The sequence below is a fragment of the Acromyrmex echinatior genome, chromosome 5, assembly GCF_024713525.1.
Source record: "Acromyrmex echinatior isolate Ae372 chromosome 5, ASM2471352v2, whole genome shotgun sequence".
NCBI lineage: Eukaryota > Metazoa > Arthropoda > Insecta > Hymenoptera > Formicidae > Acromyrmex > Acromyrmex echinatior.
Window position 1 is genome coordinate 6,332,275 of NC_141856.1, and position 26,238 is coordinate 6,358,512.

The 26,238-nt window shown below is 34.5% G+C and overlaps 1 protein-coding gene and 1 non-coding gene across 2 annotated transcripts in view; both read left to right on the forward strand.

The window, feature by feature from the left end:
* The window catches only part of LOC105143804 (muscle-specific protein 20), a 33,649-nt gene extending 9,618 nt beyond the window's left edge, over window positions 1-24,031 (forward strand). The window contains exons 2-5 of the mRNA XM_011052305.2: window positions 3,239-3,320; window positions 18,255-18,384; window positions 23,061-23,181; window positions 23,464-24,031. Coding sequence (XP_011050607.1) covers window positions 3,239-3,320; window positions 18,255-18,384; window positions 23,061-23,181; window positions 23,464-23,655 — 525 coding nt within the window. The 3' untranslated portion in view covers window positions 23,656-24,031. The remainder of the gene's footprint in view (window positions 1-3,238; window positions 3,321-18,254; window positions 18,385-23,060; window positions 23,182-23,463) is intronic.
* On the forward strand, window positions 1,955-2,095 carry LOC147909753 (U4 spliceosomal RNA). The gene has a single exon (XR_015545276.1). It is a non-coding gene; the product is annotated as a U4 spliceosomal RNA (small nuclear RNA).
* Window positions 24,032-26,238: the final 2,207 nt, after the last annotated feature.

Consider the following 26,238-nt stretch of genomic DNA (forward strand, 5'->3'; position numbering starts at 1 on the left):
AACATACGTGGACATTCGCCAGATGGAAATGCCGATATGTGAGCGTCTAATAATTTCTGGACTTCATCCACATCGAAGTGATGCCACCGCCGAGTTTAGATTTCGTTAATCATCGCTGTTTCTAAGTAACGTAACGGATCTGCGTAAACGTCTGGAGCGATTTACTGATGTGTCTGTTCGAAATATTATATAAATGCGATAACAAATGGCACGTCGTCAATAGTTTCTTTCAAAATAAATGATTTGTGTATATCATGAGACACTTTAGAAATACATACAGGTATATCTTTGGATACTGCGATAATAAATGTACAATAGACGTTTGAAAAGAAACTTATAAATATAAAGTAGAATTATTTTTTATTTTTCACAAATTAATTATTATTCTCAAATTATTTTGCGGTAACTACAATAGAACATATTGCATTGAAGTCTCGAGAAAAATGTTTTATATATAATTATATAAAATTATATAAAAATATATATAATTATATTATATTAAATTATATATAAATGATATAGAAATATACATAATTATATATAAAATGTCCATTTATATACAAATATATAAAATTATACATATATAATTTCATATAATTACAATATATATAAAATATTTTTGCCAGAGTTATATTTCACTTTATATTAAAATATATTTATTAATATATATATATATATAATGTGTGCTAAGAGTACTAATCTGTGCTGAGAGTACAATAGTATTAAAATTTTAATTAATTACGTATATAGTCCGATATAATTATCGAACTATACATGTAATTAATTAAAATTTTAATCATCGATATCTTATATATAATCGTTAACGTTATTATAATTTCTAACAAGTTTATTAAGAATTAAAAGACATAATTTTATCTACTCACTATTGTTACTCTAAAAATTTTTATTTATCTCAATATTTTATTCTATAAAATATTAAGGAGATTGTAAGGCAAATGCAATATGTTAAGAATTACTTGAAAAAAATTATAGTTTATCTAAATTGCATTTAAAAATAATACAAAAAAATTAGAGACAGTTGATCATCTGGATCAAAAATTATTTCAATAAAAAGTAATATTTTTTAAACTCTAATAAAAATATATGAAAATATATGAAATATATGAAATATGTGAAAATGTATTACAAAGTAATGATACAAATTTCAATTTTTTTATAAGTGCTTTATGAATTCAAAAATATTTATGTAAAGTTACATTGAGATGCAGATATTAATTGTTCAGTAAATAAACAAAATATTTATTTGTTATAAAAATTAATTAATGATTCTCAATAAAACTTTGCACAAGTCGTTTTTTTAGTTTACTTAAAATATTTATATAAAAAAATTTAGATTTTTATTATTATTTTTAAAATTTTTATTTACAACAATAAAACTAATATAAAATAAATAATTTATAAAAATGTGTTGCTCAATAAAAACAGAATGTTATAAACACAACTTTCACACGTATGTAGTTTGTTTAAAGCGTAAAAATTAATATGTGTTTTATGTCCTTGAAAGTCTTCTTAAATATAAATTTGCAGAAGAGACAATTGAAAAATTATATCATAATAACACGGAGGAGAGAAAGAGAAAGAAAGTGAGTAGAACATAATGAAAGATAAAGATGACGAAACTCACGCCGTTCGAACACGCGCGTTCTCGAGCTCGCGATACCTCCTGCCGTCATGCGATCCTGTTCAAATATATTTTCTTGCAAATACCCAGCTACCTTATCTGTTAACAATGGCAAATTTTATACACGTAGAATGGACGCTATGGACGGGTGAGTCCACTGTGCAGTGTGTTAGACCATCTCGGTACGTTATTTAGGCAGCTGGTCTCTTAGTTTCAAAAACGTACGCTACGTGGAGCGTATTCGATCGACTTTCTCGTCATTAAAATTGCTTCACCACTACTATAAATACGAGGCCAGGAGGTAAACTCATCAGCTTTGCGCAGTGGCGATATCGTAACCAATGAGGTTCTACCGAGGTGCGATTATTGCTAGTTGAAAACTTTTACCAATACCCCGCCATGACGATGTGAAATACCATCGGCTACGGCAATTTTTGAAAGTTTCTGCGGAAACTGATAATCGAAGATTCAAACATAAAATATCCTTAAAAATAGATTTTATCTCTACAAATTTTATTTGATAGGCGGTAGATTGTCTTTATTGAGACGTACATACATACTCCTACATAATGTATTCTAATTTTATTTATGCATGTTTAATTTTATTACGTATTTTTCTCAGATGTTTTATGAAAAATTCTTTAAATGAGAGTCTTCGTTGTACCTTTAAGCACAAAAAATAAAATATGAAACAAAATAGAAACATAAATAATTTAATAATAATTTAGGGAGAGCGAAATTCTTTATAAATACAAATAAAATAAAATTTTCTTCATTAAGTTTTAATAAAAATATCTCGAATATTAATATCTTTATAACTGGATTATTACGAAAGAATACTGAGAATACAATGATATAATGTTTCAATATAAATTTAACGTTACAACATAGTGTGTAATAATAAATTAATTTTATATATAATTAATAATAAATTAATAATAAATATTTTTTAAATTATATCAGAGTTAACTTCGCAATACAGACTTTACTTAAGAAATTGTTTCACATTGAGAATGACCCGATAATGTTTGTTGTTGGTTGAAACTATTTGTGTGTTTTTAAATATTAAATATAATATAAATATAATATAGTAAGCAACGAACACCTAGCTTGATCATAGCTCCTTTATTAATTATTTGTTAATAAATATTAAATAATTATTTTTATCCTGATACTTAAATATGAATTTTTATTATTTCTAGTTCTATTTTTAGTAACAAAAGATAAAATTATAATAATAATAATACCATTATTGTAAATAAATAATTTGCGCTTTTGTAGGAGAAACATAATAAATATCAAGTCTTTCTTTCTACTAAAAGTATCTTTAAAATAAAAACGTATTTTCTCACTAAAATTATATATAAAACAACATGAAATAAATTATCTTTTTTATCTCGATGTTACCAAATGTCATAAAGCCATTATTTCTCTGGCTAAGTTCTTTTTAAATTTAGACGAATTAAATAGCATGTGTCAGCTTGAGATCGATATTATAGAAATAAAAATTGTTATATTAAATATAACATATTCCTTTTTAAAAATAAATTTATAGAAACCTATTCTTTCTATTCATAAATTTCTTTCTAATTGCAGGTTGCTGGCAAGCGCGAAGCAAGCCAGGAAGCTGAAGCCCAACAATGGATGGAGACTGTAATCGGTCGAAGATTTCCACCAGGTGAGTCTTTGTATATAATAATTTAATTAATATAATATTATATTTTATTTTAATTCACACAGAAATATTCGTTCAATTTGCACGTCGTATTTATACGCTGTGCGTATAGTTTATAAATTTTTGAAGAAACAAAACAAATACATAAATTATTATTATTGACATTATTATTCTCTAATTATTATTTTTCATATTTTACGAATAAACAACATGATTCTTAAGATTTATTTATTATAAATTTATTATTTATTATAAATTCGATGTAATACAGTCTCATAATTATATTTATGTAAATAAGTAATAAGTTATTGAATAATAATCAAAAAGTTGCTTTTTTTTGTAATATTATAAAAAAAAAAACAAACGGCGCTTTTAATAATAGAATAGTTTAATAATAATAATTTTTAATAATTTAAATAATTTAATAAGTTTAATAATTTTTTTAATATACTTTAACGCGCTTTTTTTTTACTAAAAGTGAATGTAGTTGACAGTTTTATATAAAGGTCCTGTATTTATATATAATAGCTCTATAAACACATATGAACTCCTGTTCCGTGTAGGTGACGCGAATCCGAAAGCCTTTCGATGTTTTCATCCCCGTCGGGACGATTTAACTAAAAGGGTGGAAGCGTGTACTGTTATCTAACTAGAATCACATAATTGCCGGATACAAATGTCAGGTCGCGTGACGTCGCAAAGGTTAAGCTTCGTCGAGGTCAGTTCCCCCGTATAGTACGTCCGTCATGTGATCGAAAATGCAACCGGTGAAGGTACTGCCCGCTGCAGCACGATACTGATTTGGAATGTTGGAGCTACAACCTTGAGTACTAACTGATGCAAAACGTGTCATAATACAATATACATATAGTATATGAACGTTCAAACTCGCGTGTTACGCAACCATTGTCGTAAGTCCTTGAAATCGTCAAAATCGTGTTTGAAAAAGTATAGAGATAAATTTACACGAACGTGTAAATGTAATTTGGAATGTAAAAATCAATAATGTTTCATTAATATTCATGTTCGAAAAAAAAGATGTCCATATTTTTAATTACAACGGTAATTGTGACTTTTCATTTGTGTTTATGAATTTTTTAATTCGTATAAGGTTTGTTGAATATACGTGCAACGATCGAGTCTTCATGAATTGTTACTCATTGATGAATAAAAATTCAGCATGATTACGAGCCTATATAAACATATATGTACATAGAAATTGTGTAAACAATTTTTGTGAGATTACTGAACTCTGGCCGAACTGCTAGGGGTAGTTTCACCCTCTTGTTGCATTATGTTCGCCTGGCAAAACGCGCGCTTTGTTACGTCATTGCGAACGACCCTTATCGACCATACCTCGGCAGACAACCCTCGATTCGACATACATCCCTGTTGCGACAAACACGCCAGGCGTCGACGCAATCGGGATGATTATTTCACGTACGTTTGCGCGGCGCCCGCAAATAAATTTTATTTTATTCCTCTCTTCATTAGTTTCTCACTTACGAGTAGTCTGTATTAAGATGGATGCAATTTGATAAGCGAATCAAAAATTATACATTGCAAAATTATATGAAAAATCAATATCTTCAATCATATCATTCTTCACAATTATATTCTTCTCTATTATATTCGAAAGTAATAATTATAATTAATAGTCCCTAAGCGATATTAGTCTCGAAACGTATAATAGTAAAATTATGTAATATAAGTGAAATAAATATACAAGTGAATACAATTAAAATAAAACATTATATGAGAGAAAAATAAAAAAATTGGGAAAGAAGAGAGAAAAGAGAGAATTTTTCTTTGTGTTTATTAGAAAAACTTTGTTTGTTTATTGATTAAATTGATTATTATTTGATAATTTGTAGTTTATAAATAGCATAAAATATTATTTATTCATTATTCAATTATATTTATTATGTACATTATATATACTATATGCATACTGCATTTCGTAAAAAAATTTATAATTTGTTACTATATATAATATTTGTCTCTCTTTTAAAAACGTATGTTAAGTATATAAATCTACTCTCTGTAAAAAGTGACTGCAATTGAAAATATATTAAAAATAAATATATATAATATTAATAAATAAATATTATATATGAAACAATTCAATTAGGTTAATATTTATATTTAACAATACAATTTTAAATATAAGAATAAGACAAAAACAGAACCCTCAATATTAAAATAGTAAATATAATATATGTGATCTCAAATAAGAATCCAAGAATAAAATAACGTGTTATAACAATAAAAATAGAAAAGCAAATGTTAGAATATAATTATCCGCTAATATAATCTAATCGCAATCGCATTATATGTTTCGACTGCAAGTTCGAGCTCTCCTCAGATGTACAGAACACAACAGAAATATACTATAAAAAATATATTATACAATGTGTAAAACGAAGCGCAACCGCAAAAAGTCATACATAATATCATATAGTGTGAAATCCGTAATGGATGAAATACTTGAATCTAATCAATACTATCAGAGGAAACAAAAATTGATTGGAAACAAAAATTGACTCACCAATTGGTTGGATCGATTGAAAAAATCTTTTTCGTTGTGCTGTTGGATAGAGAAAGGGAATGTGTTTCCGACGTATTTAAATATCGCGCGAATCGGAAGAAAGATTCTTTGTGACAAGCTCAATAAATTTTTAGCGGAGGTTCTCATTGCTCTTAAACTATCGCAAGAACTCGTCATCGATCGGCTATCCCGCTGGGATTCCCCAAACGCGGATTCGTTTCCATCACGTTCGCTAAAATCTTTGGGCGGACAGGAATTTAAGATGTATCCGATAATGCTGATTATATCGAGTGTTTAGATTTAACGAGCCTCCACCTATGACTGTCATCCTGGTTGTGCTGAGGACGCGGTGGAGGTGGCCAAACGACGAAACCACCCCCACTCGGGTACATGATTAATCCCCACTGGGAACCTTCAGTACTTAGTCCATAAGTGGGGGTCTCCTCGGCAAGAAAGCTCTCTTGAACGAGTGACAGCCTGATGTTCGTGAATCTTGAGCTACCTGTCGGAAACACACGGCACTGACAATGAGTGTAAAAAAAAAAAGAAATCCAATTTCCAGATCCAATCCGATTTCCAGATTAATATCGATCACAATGCAGATAATTTTGCGATACAATTAATTTTCCGTGACAGTACATAAACACGGAGAGAAGTTTCTTTTGGAATTTCGTGGTAATCGTGAGATAACATAATATTTCAAAACATTTTATGTAACTCTTTCCGATTTATTACTAATTTCATAATAAAATATATTATATAAAATGTATTATTTTATTTAAAAACATAATAAAATTTTAGTAATTTAAAAAATGTTAAACAGTTTATGATTTTTTTTCATTGTTTCAAATAGAATAGATGCCAAATAGTCATAAACATATAAAATATCTTATACAAACTTTATAGTACAGTATGATATATTCAATCTGGCTTGGTCGCTTATGATAATTTTACCATCCAGTATGATAATTAATCAGCTCTACGTTTGATGATGTTTTTATAATATCTTTATTAAAATATCATTAAAGTTCATTAGTAAATGGTATCGTCGATAGATGTGATGGCATACAATTTTTTGTGTTTAAAAACCACCTAAAATAGAATAAGGCTCAATGCACCAATGTTACTTTGATTTTGAGGCTTAAAACTTTTTCTGTCTCTGTTTCTTTTTTGACTTTAAAACGAGGTCTAAAAGGCGCATTACGAGGTTATTCATTAATCCTAAAATTCAGTTCGATGACAAATATAATTAAGAGATGTACTTTAGCAATACAGTTTTTAGTTGTAACAGTTGTATATAAAAATTAATTCGAGAATCTTGATAATTACAAGATGTTATATATGTTAAAACATCATAGTATAATGGCAATCTGTGTTAAATATAATGTGTAAATGTTATGCATTTTAAATATTTTATATTTGTAAAACAATTTTTGCTTGGTAATTTTTATTATATAGTGTGGTTTGTAAAATGTATATTTTGTATATATTTTCAGAAATTCCTATAGTAATAATAATAATTAATAGGTTGCCAAATTGTTCTACGTTTATCATTAAATTTTGCAGCAAAACATAAAAAATTCTCTCCGTGAATAAATTTCTTATTAAATCTTGCAAATATATGTTTATATAATCGATCTGTGACTCTATTTATATATTTCTTTTTTTTATTTTTATTCTTTTGATATTATTTATAAAATTATACTTTTAGAATCTGTTATTAATAAGCATTATGAATATTTAAATATTTAATTTATATAAATATAAATTAACAAGAGAAAGCGGTGGCAATCGCAAATTAAGAGATGAATTATCATGAAATAATAAACCGTAACGCAAAATTATTCACTAAAGAAGAATTATTCTACCACGAAGGTCTCATTTATCGAATGTTAATTCCTATTAGTATTGCTCCAGTTGTATCAATACATGTAATTTGAAAACAAAATTCCAAGAATTATCAATTTTAATATGTATAAGACTTTAAATGTATAAGACATAATGACACTTGAAATTCCAACAGAATTCTATGCTTTACATTTTTGAACAGAATTTCGATTACTTTTTCAATTTTGATTTTTTAAGTATAACACAAATGCAAAACTCTTTTCTATTTCTTTCCATTTTAAAAAAAAGTTTTTTATACTAAAAAATCAAAACTGAAAATATGACGTACTAACTTCGCGAATTTAGTACATTTTCTCTCTAAAGTATAATACAAGAAAAAGAAAAATATTTTCACTTTTAATTACAAGTCGATTATAAGTAATCCACGATATAAAATGGCGATTGATATTAATCTCAATTATTTCCATCCATCTATCCATCCCTAGAGAAATAACATTTACGCTATTTCGTCTTCTTCCTGCTGCTCTGGTGCTTTGAGAACGCATATTCAGTATTCACCTTCAAACCCCATCTTCGGCGAAACGTGTCTAGGGGTGGTTTGGATCACAATGAACGGTATATATGTTACGTTCTAGCTCTATGCCAGGATGCGAGCCGGATAGTCGAAGCTTTTGATGTTATTGACTCGTTTAAAATTGAACTTAAACGATCGCGATGCAATCACACCCCTCTCACCGCGCCCCGTCTATTCCTGACCCGTCCTAGACATTGGAATCCTGATGCACGCGCAGCGGGGAATAATTTAATGGGAATTTCAAGATATCCCACGGGACTTCCAAATACGGATGATAGCCTGCTCCCGGAAGCTCGCCAGGCATGCTTGGCACGATCCTTGTCTGACGGCTCTCGATTGTAAAATATCATACTAACGACTTAGTCGCGACTTGTCTTGAATAATAACAATCGACGTGTCGTTGACTCGAGTTATATTTGAAAGCTAATTTAGCAATATCACGCCCATATTACGTATTTTAGTAATAAAAAAATAATAAGAGGCGTCCTGTATTTGCATATATATATATATTGAACTTACCTAATTAAAATTCTTCCGTGTTAATCGCAGATAAAATGATATAATTTTGACATCGATATCTTTTTACGTAGTAAAGACACAAAGATAAAAATTAGTCAAAGATAACAATTAATCAAATGATGGAGTATACGTTGATTAAATTAATATTGGGAAAATAAGCAGCTGGAAACGTTCATATTTTTATATTATCAAAATTTGTTTTTACATTAATTACTGAAAAAGTTTTTACGCTGATTTTAATTTAAGTAGAGTCAAATATGTCAGAATTTATATATTACATTTATATATATTACATTGTGTATATACGTTGATAGAGTATTTTCGTAGACACGTGTTTCCGTCACGCCGATCCCGTTGAATATTCTATTTTTCTTACGTCTTACGTTATTACCCTCGAACATTAGAGTTGATAGTCGACGATGCATATTGATTTACCGTCATCTGTACATCATGTTACGTCGTAGGGACGCTGGCGTACCAGGACCGCATACAGCACTCTGGATGGTCGTTCCTTGCTCTATACTAGTTTATGTGTCACCTTTCCTTCTTTCGCCTCTTAACCCTACTTCTTTCGCGTATAATTATCGCCTATGTTTGCGAGGTACTTCACTTGAATGGCGTTCACAATGGACGTCCGATAATTCTGACCGACAACTTCTTTCTTTCGGAACACAGAAAGAGATGTAAAATCCTGTTTTCAGAATTCAGTCCATCTAAACGAGATGGTAGCTCGTACAGAGAAAATTGCTTTTAAAGTTTAATATCTTGTGATTATACTAAATATGTGATAACGTGTGAAATTGAGTTTTAGCACAGAGCGCTGTTCAAATTTAATTCCCTCGGAATTACACTGTGCACTGAAAACTCATTCTCGTACAAAGCTCTAACGTGTCAGCTTCCCTTCAACTCAGGATAATCTCAGAGCGATTTGTCTCAATGTGGATGCTACTTAACGTCGCGATAACGTCTACGCGACACTTCCAAAACAGAAGAAACGTCAGTCATCCGTCCGTCACGGTGGCGTAAGTCGCTCGGATGCACCAGGGCATCAGCAGACGTTTGAGGGATTTATAGGGTATCCCGCCAACACCCATCGCCGACACCGACGGATCGATTCGCTAAATTACAACCCTACGTTCGCGCATTACGTCCTCTCTGCCTCCCTCACTCGTTTCCTCTCTGGTGACCGAGCGAACGTTACCCTCCGGGCGCGATCATCGAGCATCATCGAGTACGTTCTCGTCATATAACGCGGCGTGACGTCACGGAAGCTCGTGCCTATTAGGGGAGCAACGCCGAGTAGTAGATGAATTTATGGGGATGGATACATTGTTCCATTTCGCGCGGAGGATCCTGGTAAGCTTCTCTCGAGCGCGTCGCGAGGACCCCTGGCGAGAGGCCGAGGAGGGAAAGGGGGTGTAAGGAAAACTCCTTCAATATGAAAAGAAATCGCTGGGCGACGAGCAATGAGGGTCGGCCAATCACTCGAGGACGGCCCGCGAGTGTCAGTTGTCCGTCAAGAGATCGTCAATGACGTCATTCCGAGACGAGCCTACCAGGATTACAGCCCCGAGCTAGATTTACGAGCGTCGCACAATCAACAGGTGGTTCGCCGCGAATTATAGGTAATGTAGGCGCACGCGCGCATTAAGGGGTAGAAGGAGGGAGGAAATGCGACAGAGACATGCATTGCTACCTGCGTGATTTCTTTCGTGTTGGCGTAATGCGGTGGCGATCAATGTGAAATATTAATGTGAAAGGAAAATGCATATCTAAAAGCTATCGAGCATCTTTATATGTTTAATTATTATATTTCATCGAAGACAATAAATAATATAAATTTTTGAATCTACATTTTATATATATATTTACTTATATATATATTCACTTATATATATATATATATATATATATATATATATATATTAAAAAAATTATAATAATTATTTTTTTTCTAATTTACATTGATAAAAGTGATAGGAAGCGAGCAAGGGGGTTAATTTAATAATAAATAATAAATAGTAGGAAAAAACTAAAGCGTCCAATGTCAACAGTTTTTAAAACGTTTTCTAACAATAATTAAAGAAATTAACGTGAACGTAAAGTAGAAAAAAATAAAAAATTTTTAATAGAAACTAAAGCATCTATTAACTTTAATTATGAAATACGTTTAAATCAGGATTGGTAAAAAACATTTTAAAACATGCTTAATTGTTGTTTTTAATATGTTTTATACATATGTTTTTTTTTTTAATACTGTCTAAAGCATATTTAAGCCTATTCTACAATGTTCTCTTTGTTTGACATTTCTTACTCTTTATCTCTTGCTTTCTTCCCTCTTTGCGACCGTTTTATTGACAATCATATTTCTTGCTATGTATTTCTTGTTTCTTCCGAAGTTCGTTAACTTTTATCTCGGGCGATAAAAAAACGAGAAACGGGAAAAGAGGCAAAAAGACAAGATGTAAAAAATAGCAAAAAACAAGAAACAGGAAACAAAATGCACGTTGTAGAACAGGCTTTAAAGCGTTAAAAACATATTTAAGAAGAAACATAATATTTTATTCTTAAAAAAAACATTAGTCTTCAACCAACCCCGGTTTAAATGGATCTAATGGTTTTAATGGATGACATATAGATAAATGGAAGATGAAGAGCGAATACATCTTAATGTGTCATCGATAATTCTCGTTTTGGGATGTGTGTTAGAAACGACATGAAAGTGTGGCGGGAATCTCGGATTCTGCGTAGAACGGCGTTGAGTTCCCGCGAGACCTGTTGCCACGTTGGCGGTCGTAAATTCAAGCGCAGGATGTTGTCCTGGTGAAAACCGTGCCTGTGACGTCTTTATGACATGAATCTGACATTTAATCGATACGACGGTGACGCAAGCGCGCTCGTCGCGTCTCTTTTTCTCCAATGGGTCTTCGCTTCGGAATAAGCTGTCAAAAAATTTACTAACTAATATAATTACTAACAAGTTGCAGGGAACGTCGGAAAATGCATTTTACAGCCACTACAACAGATTTGAAAGAGAGACTTATCGTAGAATAGCAATATAGCTGACTATATTCTATAGAAATTAAGTTAGATTCTCGCAAGCATTAATTTTTCTCCTTGCCGGTAATTAAGATAAAGAACTAAGAATAAAGATAATTGCTAGACGTTTAAAGCACAAAGAGCAAGTTTTCGATGATCAAACGATAATGCTGACGATTAATATTATCGATGTTAAAAAAAGTCATCGTTATATCTAATATATTTCCTATTATAGAAGACGCGGTCGCTCGGATAATAGTATATCCGCAGTTTGACGTGTTTCTCTAATGTGAGACCTCTCTCAGTGCCCGTGGCCGGGAAGACACCGAAATCTTTCGGTACACGATTCATTACCGATGGCGTTAAAAAATTTTTGATAGCCGCGGACGGCAACAGGACGCATCGGAGGCGTATCATCGATTTCACGTCAAATCCTCCCAACATGACGACCGTGACGTGTCAACGTAGCAGGATAGTATCACCCACGGGAATAGTCCCGATCCGCCGATACATATTTGTTGCGTTCCGGGATTTTTTCCCGAAGACAGCAGGAAGACGCACGGCGTCTGAAAACGATCAGGCCACCATCACGTGTGGACCGTTCGCGGGAAGAAAAACTGGCAAAGACGACGTCGATGCCGCGACGACGGACGACCGCGAAGGCGACCTGCTATCGATTTTCTGTCATCTTCTCGGGTTTACGACATCTCACCGCGTTTCGACACTACCAGGAACCTATCAGCATGTCACGCTTGTTTATCCCCCAACGGGACAACCGGCCCGCGCATTTGTTTGTCGAAGAGGACGCCGGCCGGATGCTGCCTGGATATCATGGAAAAGCGGAGGCGTACAGCATGCAAACAGCATTTATCCCGCAGCACCCGTGGAGAAATAAAAATACATATCGCCTCTGCATTGAAATACTTTGCATAGTTCCCTTGTGTCTTGAGATTATTTAAATTCGATCTGAAACTGAAATTCTTGAAGATTTCTGGAGGATGTGAAAAATTTTTAAGATTAAAAAGAAACACATCTTCGGTAACATGTAACAAGTGAGATACTTGTTGCTATGAACGTAAAGAAATTTCTCGTTAATTAAAATTACTTGCTTTTGCAAAATGTACACGGAGAAAAATAAATAATTTATTTTACCTTGCAAGATTAATCAAAGTATTTATTTTGAAATATTTTTGTATTCTTATGACAAACTTTATTTGCTTGAAAATTAAAATACGAGAAGTTTAAGGTGAAAAGTACATTACAATTATAGTAAATATTCATTTAAATAATTATTACAGTAAAATAAATTATATTATTTTCAAGATTAATAGGCCCGAACACTCTCAAAATTTGCTTTACGAAATGTAAAAGATATCTTATGGTATGGCTTTATATGACGATTATTCATTTACCAGAAAAGTAAAATAAATTTTATATAAATAGACGTCTATCATTATATGGACCTGTTAATTCCATAGAATTTATTAGAGTTCTAATGCATTTACGTTTATCTCCGTGTAAAGTTTATCTTTTAATAGAAATAGATCTATTCTATCTACATAAATCTATTCTTTTCTATTCTTTTAATAGAAATCTATTCTATTTTATACAAATCTGTTTTAATAAAAATGTCTCAGATTAGAATTCTGCCTTGAATAATTAAATTCATGGAAGACAAAATGTCACTATAGTAATAAAATTATCTCTAAGCATAAAATTTGATACGTGATTTCTAAGAATGTAATTTCGTTAGATGCGTATTATACATTTGTAAAGAACGTTTGCGAAACTTTTATTCTATCATAGAAATAGACTTTATCATAGAAATTACATTTTGTTCATGTTATACTATAGTTAGTCTCTCGCTTTTTGGCGTTCACTTCGTGCGCGTCTCGTTCATGAGGAGACCATGGTTGTCCCTAAGGTTCCTGAGGAACGTGAGACTCGAGTGTAGAAGTGAAACGGGAGGTTCGGAGAAAACGGAAACGCGAACGGAAGCGCGTAATATGTCCCTGATACCAACAGAACCGCCTGCGCTACACAAAACAAGCAACAGGTCTCGTTCTTCTCTCCGATCAATTCTCTTTCCAAATTATCTCGAAAAAGTAAATTTTAATTAAATGGCCGTAAAGAGCACTCCGGGAAGAAAAAAATGACACGTGCGTCTTCGGAAACACTAAATTGGATCGTATCGAAATTTGATAGCGACAATCAGTGGAACGTCGCTTTCCACGTCGTAATAATTAGCGTTGATCAGGATTGATAGGATGTGATAGGCCATCCGGAACCAATCGCCTGTCGATAGCTCGTCAATCGAGAATTCAAGTGTACGACCAGCCGCTTACTAGGCGAGCAGATTTCGGGGTAGGCGTTTTAGCGCGATCCCCACCAATCCAAAACCACGTGACGCGTCGTCCTTGCAGGATCAGGCTAGTAGTCTTTTAGACAGTTGGCACGTGTCCTCCCGCGCCCGAAAATCCTCTAAACTTCATAATTAACGTAAAATTCTATTATCGCGTCACAACAGCAAATGTCTTGCTTCTCGCATATCGTTGAAAATGTCATTGTTTCTTTTATTCCCAAGATTTTTCGAATTAAAATATACGTTCTTGCGAAATTTTCTTATCGCTGGAATCACAGAATCCGTAAAAATCTGATTCTGTAATTCTGTGGAAATAAAAAGAAATCAATGATCATTCGGTCTTGTAAAAATCACTTCTCTCTTATAAATCTTTTGTGAATTATAAATAGAAAGAAAAATTTCGTCCAAGTTTTTTGAAGAGTTCTTTAAAGTCAAGAATGTACTTTGAAAGTAAATGTTACATGTAAAACTGTAATATATAGAAAATACATAACATTAAGAGGAAATCATAGATGTGAGAAATTAGTTGATATTCTCATGTAAATCTAAATGCAGCGATCGTAACATATTCAGAGGAATAAAACAAAATCGTAAATTGCGTGCAGTTTTCTTCTCATTACTCGCTATTTTACATTACCTACTCCTGTAATGACGAAACTTTTTATTCTAGTGCTCGTACTTTTATCGGATTACTTCTGGTCTCTGCTTCGCAATTTTCGCTATGTTATATTTTAAAGTAAATAAATTTTAATAAACTAAAGCAAGTTATTCACGAGATCCAAAGTTATCTGCAAGGTTTTGTTATTGTGTCTTATCTAAATTATTGCGACGAACATGACGACATTATTTCTGTGTTTCTATCGGATAAGACACAATAAATCAGAAAGACCTCCAAATACAAAGCGATTCCGTCCACATATAAAAGACGGAACACAGACTTTTTTTTTTGTATAAGTATATAACGCTTAATCTTTATGAGACATAAGAAAATCAATCAATCAGAACTTTTACTTCATAAAAAGGGAGAAAATGAAAGACTTTGATCGGTCCATTTTCTTATGCATTATGCATTATGCATTATGCGTTACGCAAGAGTGTACTTTCTAAGGCTTCAGCTAATTTATATAATACAGACGAAAATTAGACACTGGGGAAACGCATTGACGTGATTAATCCGTTCTCGTGGTTATTGGAAAATTCGTACGAGGGGAGGGAGGAGTTATGCCAACTGTTGCTTCGGGATGCGTCGATACAATTTGCCGTGGCGATGGTGGTGGGAACGGTGGAGGCAGAGGTGGCGGCCGACGGCAGCGTCGCGCGCCGATAGATTGGATACATCGATACACTAGTTGTATCGCTGACGTAGGGGGAGGGAGGGGGCGGTGGCGGTGGCGGCGGCGGCGGGAGGTAACGACAAAAAAACACAATGACAGTGACGTGGTACGCACAGCTCTTGCGGCGGGCTGCGTCCCTAGGAGTCCGAGACGCGTCGTGTCTTTCGAATGGCGACGGGCCGCGCATCGCGTCGCGGCGAGACGCCCGGACGCGCCGGAGGCCGCCGGCCACCGACGGGGAAGACGCCGACGGCGGCGGCGGCGTGCGGTGGCGTCGCGTTCGCCGATCAAAGCGAGCAAAAAGTGTGCGCACTGGCAAGACGCGGCCAGCCTTTCCTGATTCTTCGTCCGATGTGACAAAAAATGCCATGCCCCCTTGGCTTGCCTCTTGGCATAATGGGGCGCCATGAGCGAACGCTGGTTGCACATCCAACCCGGTCGTTCGCGGTTATTATTTCGCGGTGAATCCGTTCGATCCCCCCGACTGGGCGGGTCGCGATGGATGGTGGTAGGGGCATTTCCACTTAGCGCGTGGTGTATCGAGCGAAAAAATGGCCGATGGCAGGGAAAGCACGTGGCGAGTTGATAAAACGCCGCCGGATGCACCGCACCGCGCGAAAATCAAAGTTCGGCTCTATCGCGCAAGCCTTTGCTCCTCTCACCCGGCATCCCGGGGACCGCGCGCGGTTTTCGGCGATGGTCGTGGGAAGGAAGGATGTCGTTTCTGCGATCCTGGTGCCGCCGTGGTCATCAACATTCTTTTCGCAGGCGAAATCGCTCTCCTTTTCTCTCGAGGCTTTCTCCATGTAAATGCGGCTGATAAGCGCGACGATTCTTTTTATATTATTTTATAATGAACAACATGCAAATAAAGTACACTGACAATGAGGTGTTTTAGATAAAGGAAGATAAACGAATACTGTGAAAAAAATGTTATATAATTTTCTACCGTTTTGGTAGATAGACTATACAGTCATGAGAATTCAACTTTCGTAAACATTTGTCAATCTATCATAGTGAATTGGAGGGATACAGTAATGACTTGTGTTAGGCTGCGTCTATTTTGTGTTTATTTTTTCTGCATGTGTGTGCGGATATGGATAAGCGTAATCAAAAGTTTTCTCTCACTGGTGGGAGACGAAAGTGAGAGTCATCGAGCATGCGATGGGACTTGTTTTTAGATGATATAGATTATGTTTACACGGCTCAGTTTACGTCAAAGTTATAACATTATCAATATTATAAAACTATATAATAATTATACAATAATAATTATTCCATTCTTCGGAAGAACAGTTATGATTGGCCAGTTTCATACAACATCAGTGTTATAATTTTGGCAAATTAAGCCGTGCAAACGTCATTATCGCGAGTGTACTATCACTGTTAGAGATGTTCTTAAATTTCATCAAATTTTAAGTTACACAATTTGAACTTAATTTCATGATATTACATTAAATTTAATGTATTTATAACTAACAAGTATATATTTGTGTACATATACATAAAATTTAATGTATTTTTCATGAAAATTTATGAAATTTTATGTTTTTTTCATAAAATTTTATTAAAAGTACATTAAATTTCATAAATTCATGTTCATTACAAATACCTGAATTTAAAGGCGCGTTTACTTTTTCTTAATGCACCTTACGGTGCCATTTCCATTAAATCGAACATGTATTATATATATATATATATATACATACCAGCGGATTCCTTCGAGCGGGCTTTATACTGACGCGAGACGTGCGCGACAAGTGCGGGATGTCGACGACGTGTCCAGGGTCGACTTCCACAGGGATCGATGGGGATGGTAGCGAAGGCGGCGGGGTGGTCAGCCAGGCCAGCTTTTCTCTTCCTTGCCAGTCTAAGGGTTGCACCATGCCTATGGTCGGTACGTATTCCCGCAGCGATGAATAAGTGGCTGGCGATTCTGTGGACTTGGAGACTTTGGTTTTAGCCGCTTGACCTGCCCAGATTGGTCGGATTGTATTTCTCTTGGAGGAATTTTTTAAACGCGTCGAGGAAATCGTCTGTATTCGTCGACATCTCGCTATCAAGTGACGAGTCATTCGCTCTTACTCGTAACATGTTTTTGTTGTTATTAGTCGTCGCCTTTGTTCTCAGTGTTGTGACCACTTTCGTCTTCCTCGTTCATGTTTACATCGTTTTCGGTCTCGTTACGGTCTCGACGTGCGAGGTAAGGGGGGATTCTTCTCAGAATTGGGCAAGTTAATGTGTTTTTTAAATTAAATTAAGTTAAAGTTAATGGCTTATAAAATTTATAAAATTAAGTTAAAAGTTGAAGGAATAAAGGATTAACTTAATAAAAGTTAAGTTAAGAAATTGAATTAATTTAAGTTTAAAAATATAGTTCCACTCACTTGGAAAAGCGATCCTGCATATTAAGGAGCCAAACGTTGCTCTTTTCGATTTTGGCAGTGAACTCATGTTATCACAAAGAATTAAAAAAGTAACAGTATAAAATAAAAAAATTTAATTTATCGAGGGAGGTATATGTATATCATTTAATTCATTTAATTTAGTTCATTTAATTATTCTTTGATAAAACAATTTTCTAAATTGAATATCTAATAATTTCTATTTAAATTGTAGACTTTAAATTGCTGCCATTTATTTTTCTTTAGTTCTAAGATTATATTCTATTTATTCTAAATGATAAAATGTAATATATATGTGCTTCTTATAGGCGTGAGTTACGAAGATGCTTTGAGGGATGGTGTTCTGCTCTGCATGCTCATGAATAAATTGCAACCCGGTCTGATCTCGAAGGTCAATACTTCCGGTGGAGATTACAAGATGATGGATAATCTTAATCAGTGAGTATTATATTATAAATTTGAAGAACAATAAACATGATCAAAAAAATATCAGAAATTATTTATAGAGTATAGATGAGCAACACTGTAATGTGATAACAACGAAATAAAACTGTATATCCACTAAATATTCTCTGAATAATTAACATTCATTTGAGTAAGATTAACTAAAGTAGTATCAGTTTTGCTGTAAATTTCTTGTCAATAATGAGCTGCTTTTAACAGAGAGAAATGCTCTATCTTAATTATCAAATTAATTTACTCGTATTTCTAATTAGTAACTTCTATGTTAGTATTTATTAGACTTTATAATACTTCGTTAAATTCAATATTCGCTTTTTTACTGTAAAAAACAAAAAATAAATTTTAATAATTTTGTTTGAATAGTTCGAAGTATTACAAATGTTCATTAAATGCAAGCACATATTTATTTGATATAAAAACTATTAATTTCATTTAACTATCATTTTTTCTTAAATAAATATTTATTTATTTTAATTAAATGTTTGTATTATTCAAAGAAATGTGCATTAAGATTTAATGATTTTTTTCAATATAACAAAAGATATTCCGTCAGCGAGTCTCGACGCAGATAATTTTCTCAAGGATGACGCGGCGATGTATCCCGCTTCGGCGACGCGCCTTCTGCTCGTTTATAGTCCCCTAATCCGCCGTCGACTTTACGCAATCGACAGTGTTTTGCGTCAGTTTCTCGACTGCGGAATATCGACAACGCCGATCAACGACCGTTCGGACCGTCGTCGCGAGTCGAGAGATTGTTGACCCTCTCGCGAGACTCTCTCGTTTCGAGAGTCGCGCAATATCACCAGCCGGAGCGATTAGGCGCGAAACGCCCCGGCGATGATGGACCCCTCGACTCCTAGTGCATCCTGCTCGCCTGGCAGCCGAGAACCGACAAAGTCTGAGGTCGGGACCATCGACTATACATTGGAGCGCGATGAAAGTGAAAACACCGATAGATATATGTAGAGACGCGTAGAGTAGCCGTTACCGAACGCGCGGAAGACAGAAAGCCATGAATTCTTACGTCACATCACGTTCATGTTTTTTTTATATATATTAATAATTCTTTGAATTATATTTGCATATAAAATCGGCGCAGTGCAAATTATCAAGTGATGATTAGTTCGGAAAATGTTCATTAAAAATGGATCAAAGGAAATTTTTAATTATCATCGCAATCGCAGTTTCCCATATCTTGTAAATTCTATAATGTGTGTACATTTTCTTTTCCGGGATTTAAACGTTCTTTTATCTTCAAGCTTTTTGCGTTGCTAGTTTTCACTGATGATATAAGTAACAGCTTGGCACAATATACATATGTATGTATAATATGTATATCTGCGACGTGGCCGTAACCCGAAAATAGGGTATCCAAGTCGAACGCTTGTAGCACATTGCTACAATCCTGATGAAGTATTTGCCTGCGAGGAGGTGATTTTAGGATAACGCAAAAAGAAGCGCACCCTCGGGTAGCTCGTAAAATTGCGCTTTTCCGCATTCTCCCCTTTTGTCACTCAAGATAAAAGGGATTCACTCCCTTTGGTTGCCAGATATTGGCGTCTGATGCCCGCAAACATGACGGTTCTTCTCTCTTCCGGTCGTGGATACTCATGGCTACCTAGATCATCTCCTTCCTTAGAAAATGCGCGCGTTCTTCTTCTCGATCCTCTCTATGAATTTCCAATCCGCCTAAAGCCGATATTTTTTGTGTCGTACGGCAAGCCTTTTCAAGTCTACTGATTGCTCAAGAGAGAGAGATCCAAGAACTTCTCTTGCAATCAATTAACAAGTTTAAAAAGCCTTGCTGTATATACGAAAAATCGATCTAGAGAGATCATAGTATCATGCGTAAAAGATGAATTTAATGATCAATTACATAGTATATAATTACGAAACTGACCAATCATAGCTATTCCTCTGAAGAATGACTGTGATTGGCCAGTTTTACAACTACAGATGTTATTAAAGCCGATTAAGCGTGCCATGTAAACGTAATCACTTGTTTAGCCTTCCAAGGGGAAAGGCGAAGAAAGCTCCACCTCTCGAGATCTTCAAAGATAAGAATATGGAGTATAATCCCACCGCCGCGGCTTCGCCGAAACGAAACGTTTCCACTTACGCGTTTCGGTCGCATCGCGCACGTCCTGCGGCTCCTGCACTGCTCACGCGCTTCTCGTCGTCACGTCAGGCGCATTGCCGTGCGGCGTGCGCATGTCGCGCTTCTTCGGCGTTTGGCGCGTTTTGAATGTTTAAGAGCGCGTCTCGGAGGTAGTGGGGCGAACGATGCGCAGCGCGGCCACTCCGCGTTACTCCCTTTCTACGCGAGCAGTATGATCCCGGTGAAGGTGGATATACCGCCACCACCGGACCATCGTTGCCGCCGCTGACGCGCGAAACGTACCGTGCGTCGCGTCTTCGCGGAACGCACGGTAAGATCTGCACATGTATGTACCGCTGCGCGGCGCGGCGAGGAGGGATTTGCAACCGGCAGCGCAGCGCGAAGTCCCCTCATGCAACTCTGATAAACGGATCGCTCGTAAGCACTGACCTGCCTCACGCTCGACGAGCTCGGCGAGCGCAACAGGTTGCGGACTGCGCTTGATCGATGCAAGGTCATGGATTCTAGCGAAATAGCCTTGCGGGAACACGCGACATAATAATGTCTATTTTTTTTAATTCCCACTTTTTCCCTCTCGCTCTTCCTCCGACATGAATTTCACACGAGATACCTACGATACCTCGCGATTTTTATGTCATTTGTCCAGTAGTTGTTTAATTAGTATATATACAAGTTATTCATATATGGTTATATATTTTGATCTATTTTATATTATGTAAATATAAATAATAATATGTTTATATTTATATACTACAAATATTTCATATTTTTAAAATATATAATTAAATATATATGTAATTATTCAATATATGTTTATTTGAATTCGCTATGTAAAATCCTATGTTTTCCACTCTCTTAGGCTCTCTCTGATTCTTTCTTTTATAATTAAATAGAGAACTTTGTCCCTGCATATCAGAGGACATATTACAAAGGCATATTTTGATTTTTCTACTCTTTCGCGATATTGTTGCGTTTAGATTGTGAAAAATAAAGTCTCATTTAAGAAGGATACACGTTTCTTTTGTCCCTTGAATTGGTTTAATATCTATCGTACACGATGAATCGCTTCGTTATTCAGTACCTCATATGCGGAAGACACATCGAGCGTCAGGAACACATCAGAATGAGTAGGCTGGTATATGTGATATATTTGGCACATGCTAAATTCTTCCAATATGTCAGACGTTTTCTCGTACTACTATTCGTCTTTATACATTTACCATCTCACAAAACATTCCATACTTTCACATTTACAATCAAATAGGATTCCTTTCGTTCTGCCAGTGCGAGATACATAGATTGAAAAATTTGAATCTTCCATAAAATAGAATAAAATAGAATAAACTAGATATTAAAGGCGATTGTACGTGAGGCCCTGATGATGAATAAATGTTTCTTTTACATTTCATTGTTCCTTCTATACTGAAAAATAATTTTAATTTCAAAGAAATATGAGTGCATTCGTTTACACAGCGGTTAGCGCAAAGAGTATCATTTAAACTTTGTTTAACACTCGGTGAACAACAAGGATAAAATAACTTCTGCGTGAACGAATGCAGGATTATTTCTTTGCTCATATTAAAAAAAATTATTTCTTTGGAATTATTTCAATGAAAATTTCTTTGAAAATACGGTAGTGTACAATAAATTGCAAAGAAATATTTCTTTGAAATTAAAATTTTTTTTTTTCAGTATAGAAGTTTCGTTTACGCTTCTATTATTCTCCCATTATATCCGGATTTACGCTCCAATTTTTATTTTCATCAAGGGAGTAATAAATTTTAATATGTGTGTTTTTTAATTTTCCGTGTAAAAATGACACTATACTGCACATTTATATCCATTTTAGTATCGTATGCAATATAGTGTGTTATTTTTACGCGGGAAACTAATCAAACATAATATATTAAAGTCACTTTTTACATACTTGCAATAAATTTGCAGTAAAATTACTTAATTAATTCTCATATTTTTTATACGCTCTCGCGAACGTTTTGCGGGAATAACGCATTCGCGATAAGCGATAGGCGTAATTGACGAGGCATCGCCATCTTCAACGTTGGAAACGGAAGGTGATTCTGCTATCCTGGTATACGGGCACACGCGACACGTCATTTCTGCGGCACGAAGAACAAAGGCCATCGCCTTATCGCACTCTCAGTTGGTTGCATAAATCACAATCCGTTAATTACCAAGCGATAATTAACGACCGAACAATAGAAGCGCGTCACTAGCTCAAGACGACACCCAGGCGAGCAGCCGTATAAAGGAGTTGGACGTAGTGTGCTTCTCTTTTGTTTCTTCCCCGCCTTTGTCTCCCCTTTGACTTGCTACGATCTTCGACGTGATTCCACGAGCCCCACAATTCCTCTTCAAAGAGATTCTTCGATATCTCTTCGACATTAATTTTCCAAAATATTTCATTGATTAAATTGAACATCTAAAATTACGCAAATTTTTTTACCTCTCTATTATAAGTTTATATAACATACATTTGAATTGAAGAGATGTAATTTTTTAATTTCCTTTTCAGGTTCCAGAAAGCCTGCGTAAAATACGGAGTACCCGATGTTGATCTCTTCCAAGCTGTCGACCTGATTGAACGTAAAAATATCGCTCAAGTGACAAACACCATCTTCGCTATTGGACGGACGGTAATTAATTAACGATAATCGTCCTATTACTTTTGTACTAAATTTTTTACACTATTCACGCTTTATTCACTAAAATCTGAAGATTCCTTCAAGAAAGCCTTTTGATAAATGTCTTTTTGATAAATATATGTCAAATTTCATGCATTTTGTTTTATAAATTTAAAGGAGTATTTAGATAACATTTGTAAAATAAGCATGCACTTTACGATTGTATTACTTTCTTAATCATATTAAATAAGTAAAGAAGAGAATGAAAAATACACTTTTTGTATTAATTTACAGACGTATAAGCATCCGGAATGGCGCGGACCCTGGCTAGGTCCGAAACCGGCGGAGGAGAACAAGAGGGCTTTTACGGAGGAGCAGCTAAGGGCTGGCGAGGGACTCATTGGCCTGCAAGCTGGTACCAATAAAGGCGCTACACAAGCCGGGCAAAGCTTCGGAGCTACGAGAAAGATACTTCTTGGAAAATAATTTAATAAAATTTACACTTTTTTATCGCCGTTAGAAATATTCTGTTTGCGTAACGCGACCTTTTGAATAGATATACGTATCGTAACGTAAAGTTATTAGAAACATTGAATTAAATGTTGGACTTTCTGCTTTCGTAAAAAAAAAGAACAAAAAAGATTGTATAATTCTTTACGATTAGAAGAGCCGTCAGTATATCTGTTAAAATTACGCGAATGAATATCGACGCATAAATCTGTTTAATGTTAGACGTGTTTTTTGTTATTTTGCGTTTATTTTTATTTAGCGCGTTTACTTCTAACGTGAGTGTATCTGAAATGTATTTTATGAAGTAATCAATATATAATCAATAGACACAATATACGACAGTGTATCGAGAGTACTAAAGTTTTTACTTTATCTTGATGCGTGTCAAGTAGAGATCCCGAGGCAAACTATTCTCTCCCACCGCGAAATTCCTAGAACGAGTCTTGTCGCTCTTGCTAGTTTCCTGGCAGCTCGCTCGGCTCCCGACAATCGTCTTCAGCCGCGTGTTCCGTGTCGGTGCACGCGGAGACGCACGTGCACGTCTCCGACGCGCGCGCGTCGTCACGTCACAGCACACCGTTGTCGCTCCGCATACACTCGAGGACTCGGGATCACTGCGTGCGACGTATGTACGTGCGTGCCAATGTGTATACGGCACGGCGATGTCGGCGATACGCGCAACACGTGCGTAGACCGCAAGCGGAGCGCGTATGCGAACGTTGAGCCTTCGTACGTGACAGGGACGACGAGTGGGCGTGACGTGTACGTACACGCGTTACACGCATTCCTTGACCGGTTTCTACACCGCGAGGCTCCCCGAGGATCAGGCGAGCATCCTAAGATGGAACGTGCTCGGTGCCGGTTCCCGCCGATCCGAAATTACATCGTTTTTTTCCTCTCTTTCTCTCTCTCTCTCTCTCTCTCTCTCTCTCTCTCTCTCTCTCTCTCTTTGTCCATACGAGCTGTCGTTTGCGCGTAGGTATACCTACTTTCTAAATTCATTGGAATGGAATCTCACTCGAAAGAGTGAAAATTGATACAGTCTTGAAAAAGAATATTATATAAGTTATCAGAATCAAATTGAGCTTGAATTACCAAATTTAAATTAACATAAATTTATGTACATTATTCATAAAAATTTATGCTATTTTTATTTATAATAACTGTAACGCTTATTTGTTAATAAGAAAATAAACATTAATTAGCAATTTTATACCGTGAGTTCTGTTTTAATATTAGGTGTTGGAATTAATTCGTAGCGTTTTACAAGTGATGGGAAGTACTTTCATTAATGTATTTTTTAATGCTCATGTGAAATAAATAACATTCTTTCATTAAAAACGCTACGAATTAATTCCAACACCTAATAAAAAAAAAGTACGTATTCCTAATTATAGAAGCTAAATTTCTCGACTGAACGAATATTTTTTGTGCATCCAAATAATACAATTTTTCATTTTCGCTTATTTTTAAAATAATATATAATTCCATTACTATGTATCTTTTTAAGTCAAATATTAAGAAGTATGCAGTTTATTTTATTAATAAATTATCTTTACTTTTTAAAAATTAAAAATTTTTTAAAGATATCTTTGTATGAATATATTCACTATAGGTAATATTTCTATTTAACGTTATAATGACTAAATAATTATAAGTGGAGCGATACAATCTGGCTATCAAGCAAATATTTAAACTGTATGATATCAATATTTACATTTTAGTAAAGCACGTCACGAATTTGTTTTCGGCCTTGGGTATGTTTCTCGATAGTTCTTCATGAAATAGTTCTTGTATCATATTTAGTAATACAGAGTTTGTGATGTTAAGAGGACATAATGGCAACACTGAGTGATGGCTTACGCAGATTTTTAATGCAACATTATACTTTATTAGAGAATTCTAAGGCAGAATACAAAATTTGTAAAAAACAAATTTGCATGGTAAATTGGAACAGCTTAACATTACATTTTTGAACAATCATAAAACAATTAAAACGTCATATAAAGTGAGTCATAACTCGATATGGCAATATTTTAATAAATTTGAAGGATGTGCGAAATGCGTTATTTGCGGTAGTATTATATCTGCGGCGTATAGATTAATATATCACTTGAAAAGGAAACATCCAGAGATAATAAATTTAATAAACGCACATAAACACACACTAAAGAAAATTACTGAACATGACTTGAACCCATATTTCAGATATTTAAGCAAATTTAAAGTACAATGCAAGCTGTGTAATAAAATTTGTGCTTCAAAAAGTAATATCGGTAAACATTTGGAAAGGATAACATTCATGATATTCACATAATACAATGAGTAAAAAGAAAATTTATAACTGGAAAATTTATAAATATAAATTATCTTCAGGATCAGCACAAAACTTAAAAAAACACTGGAGCAAATGCCACAACATAAATGCACAGTCAAAGATTGATGAAAATACTAAAGAAAATATAACATATAAAGCAATAATAAGATAATTAGAAACTAAAGAAGACGTAGCAGATGCAAATATTTATCATATTGTTTCATGTTCAAAAAGTAAAGAAA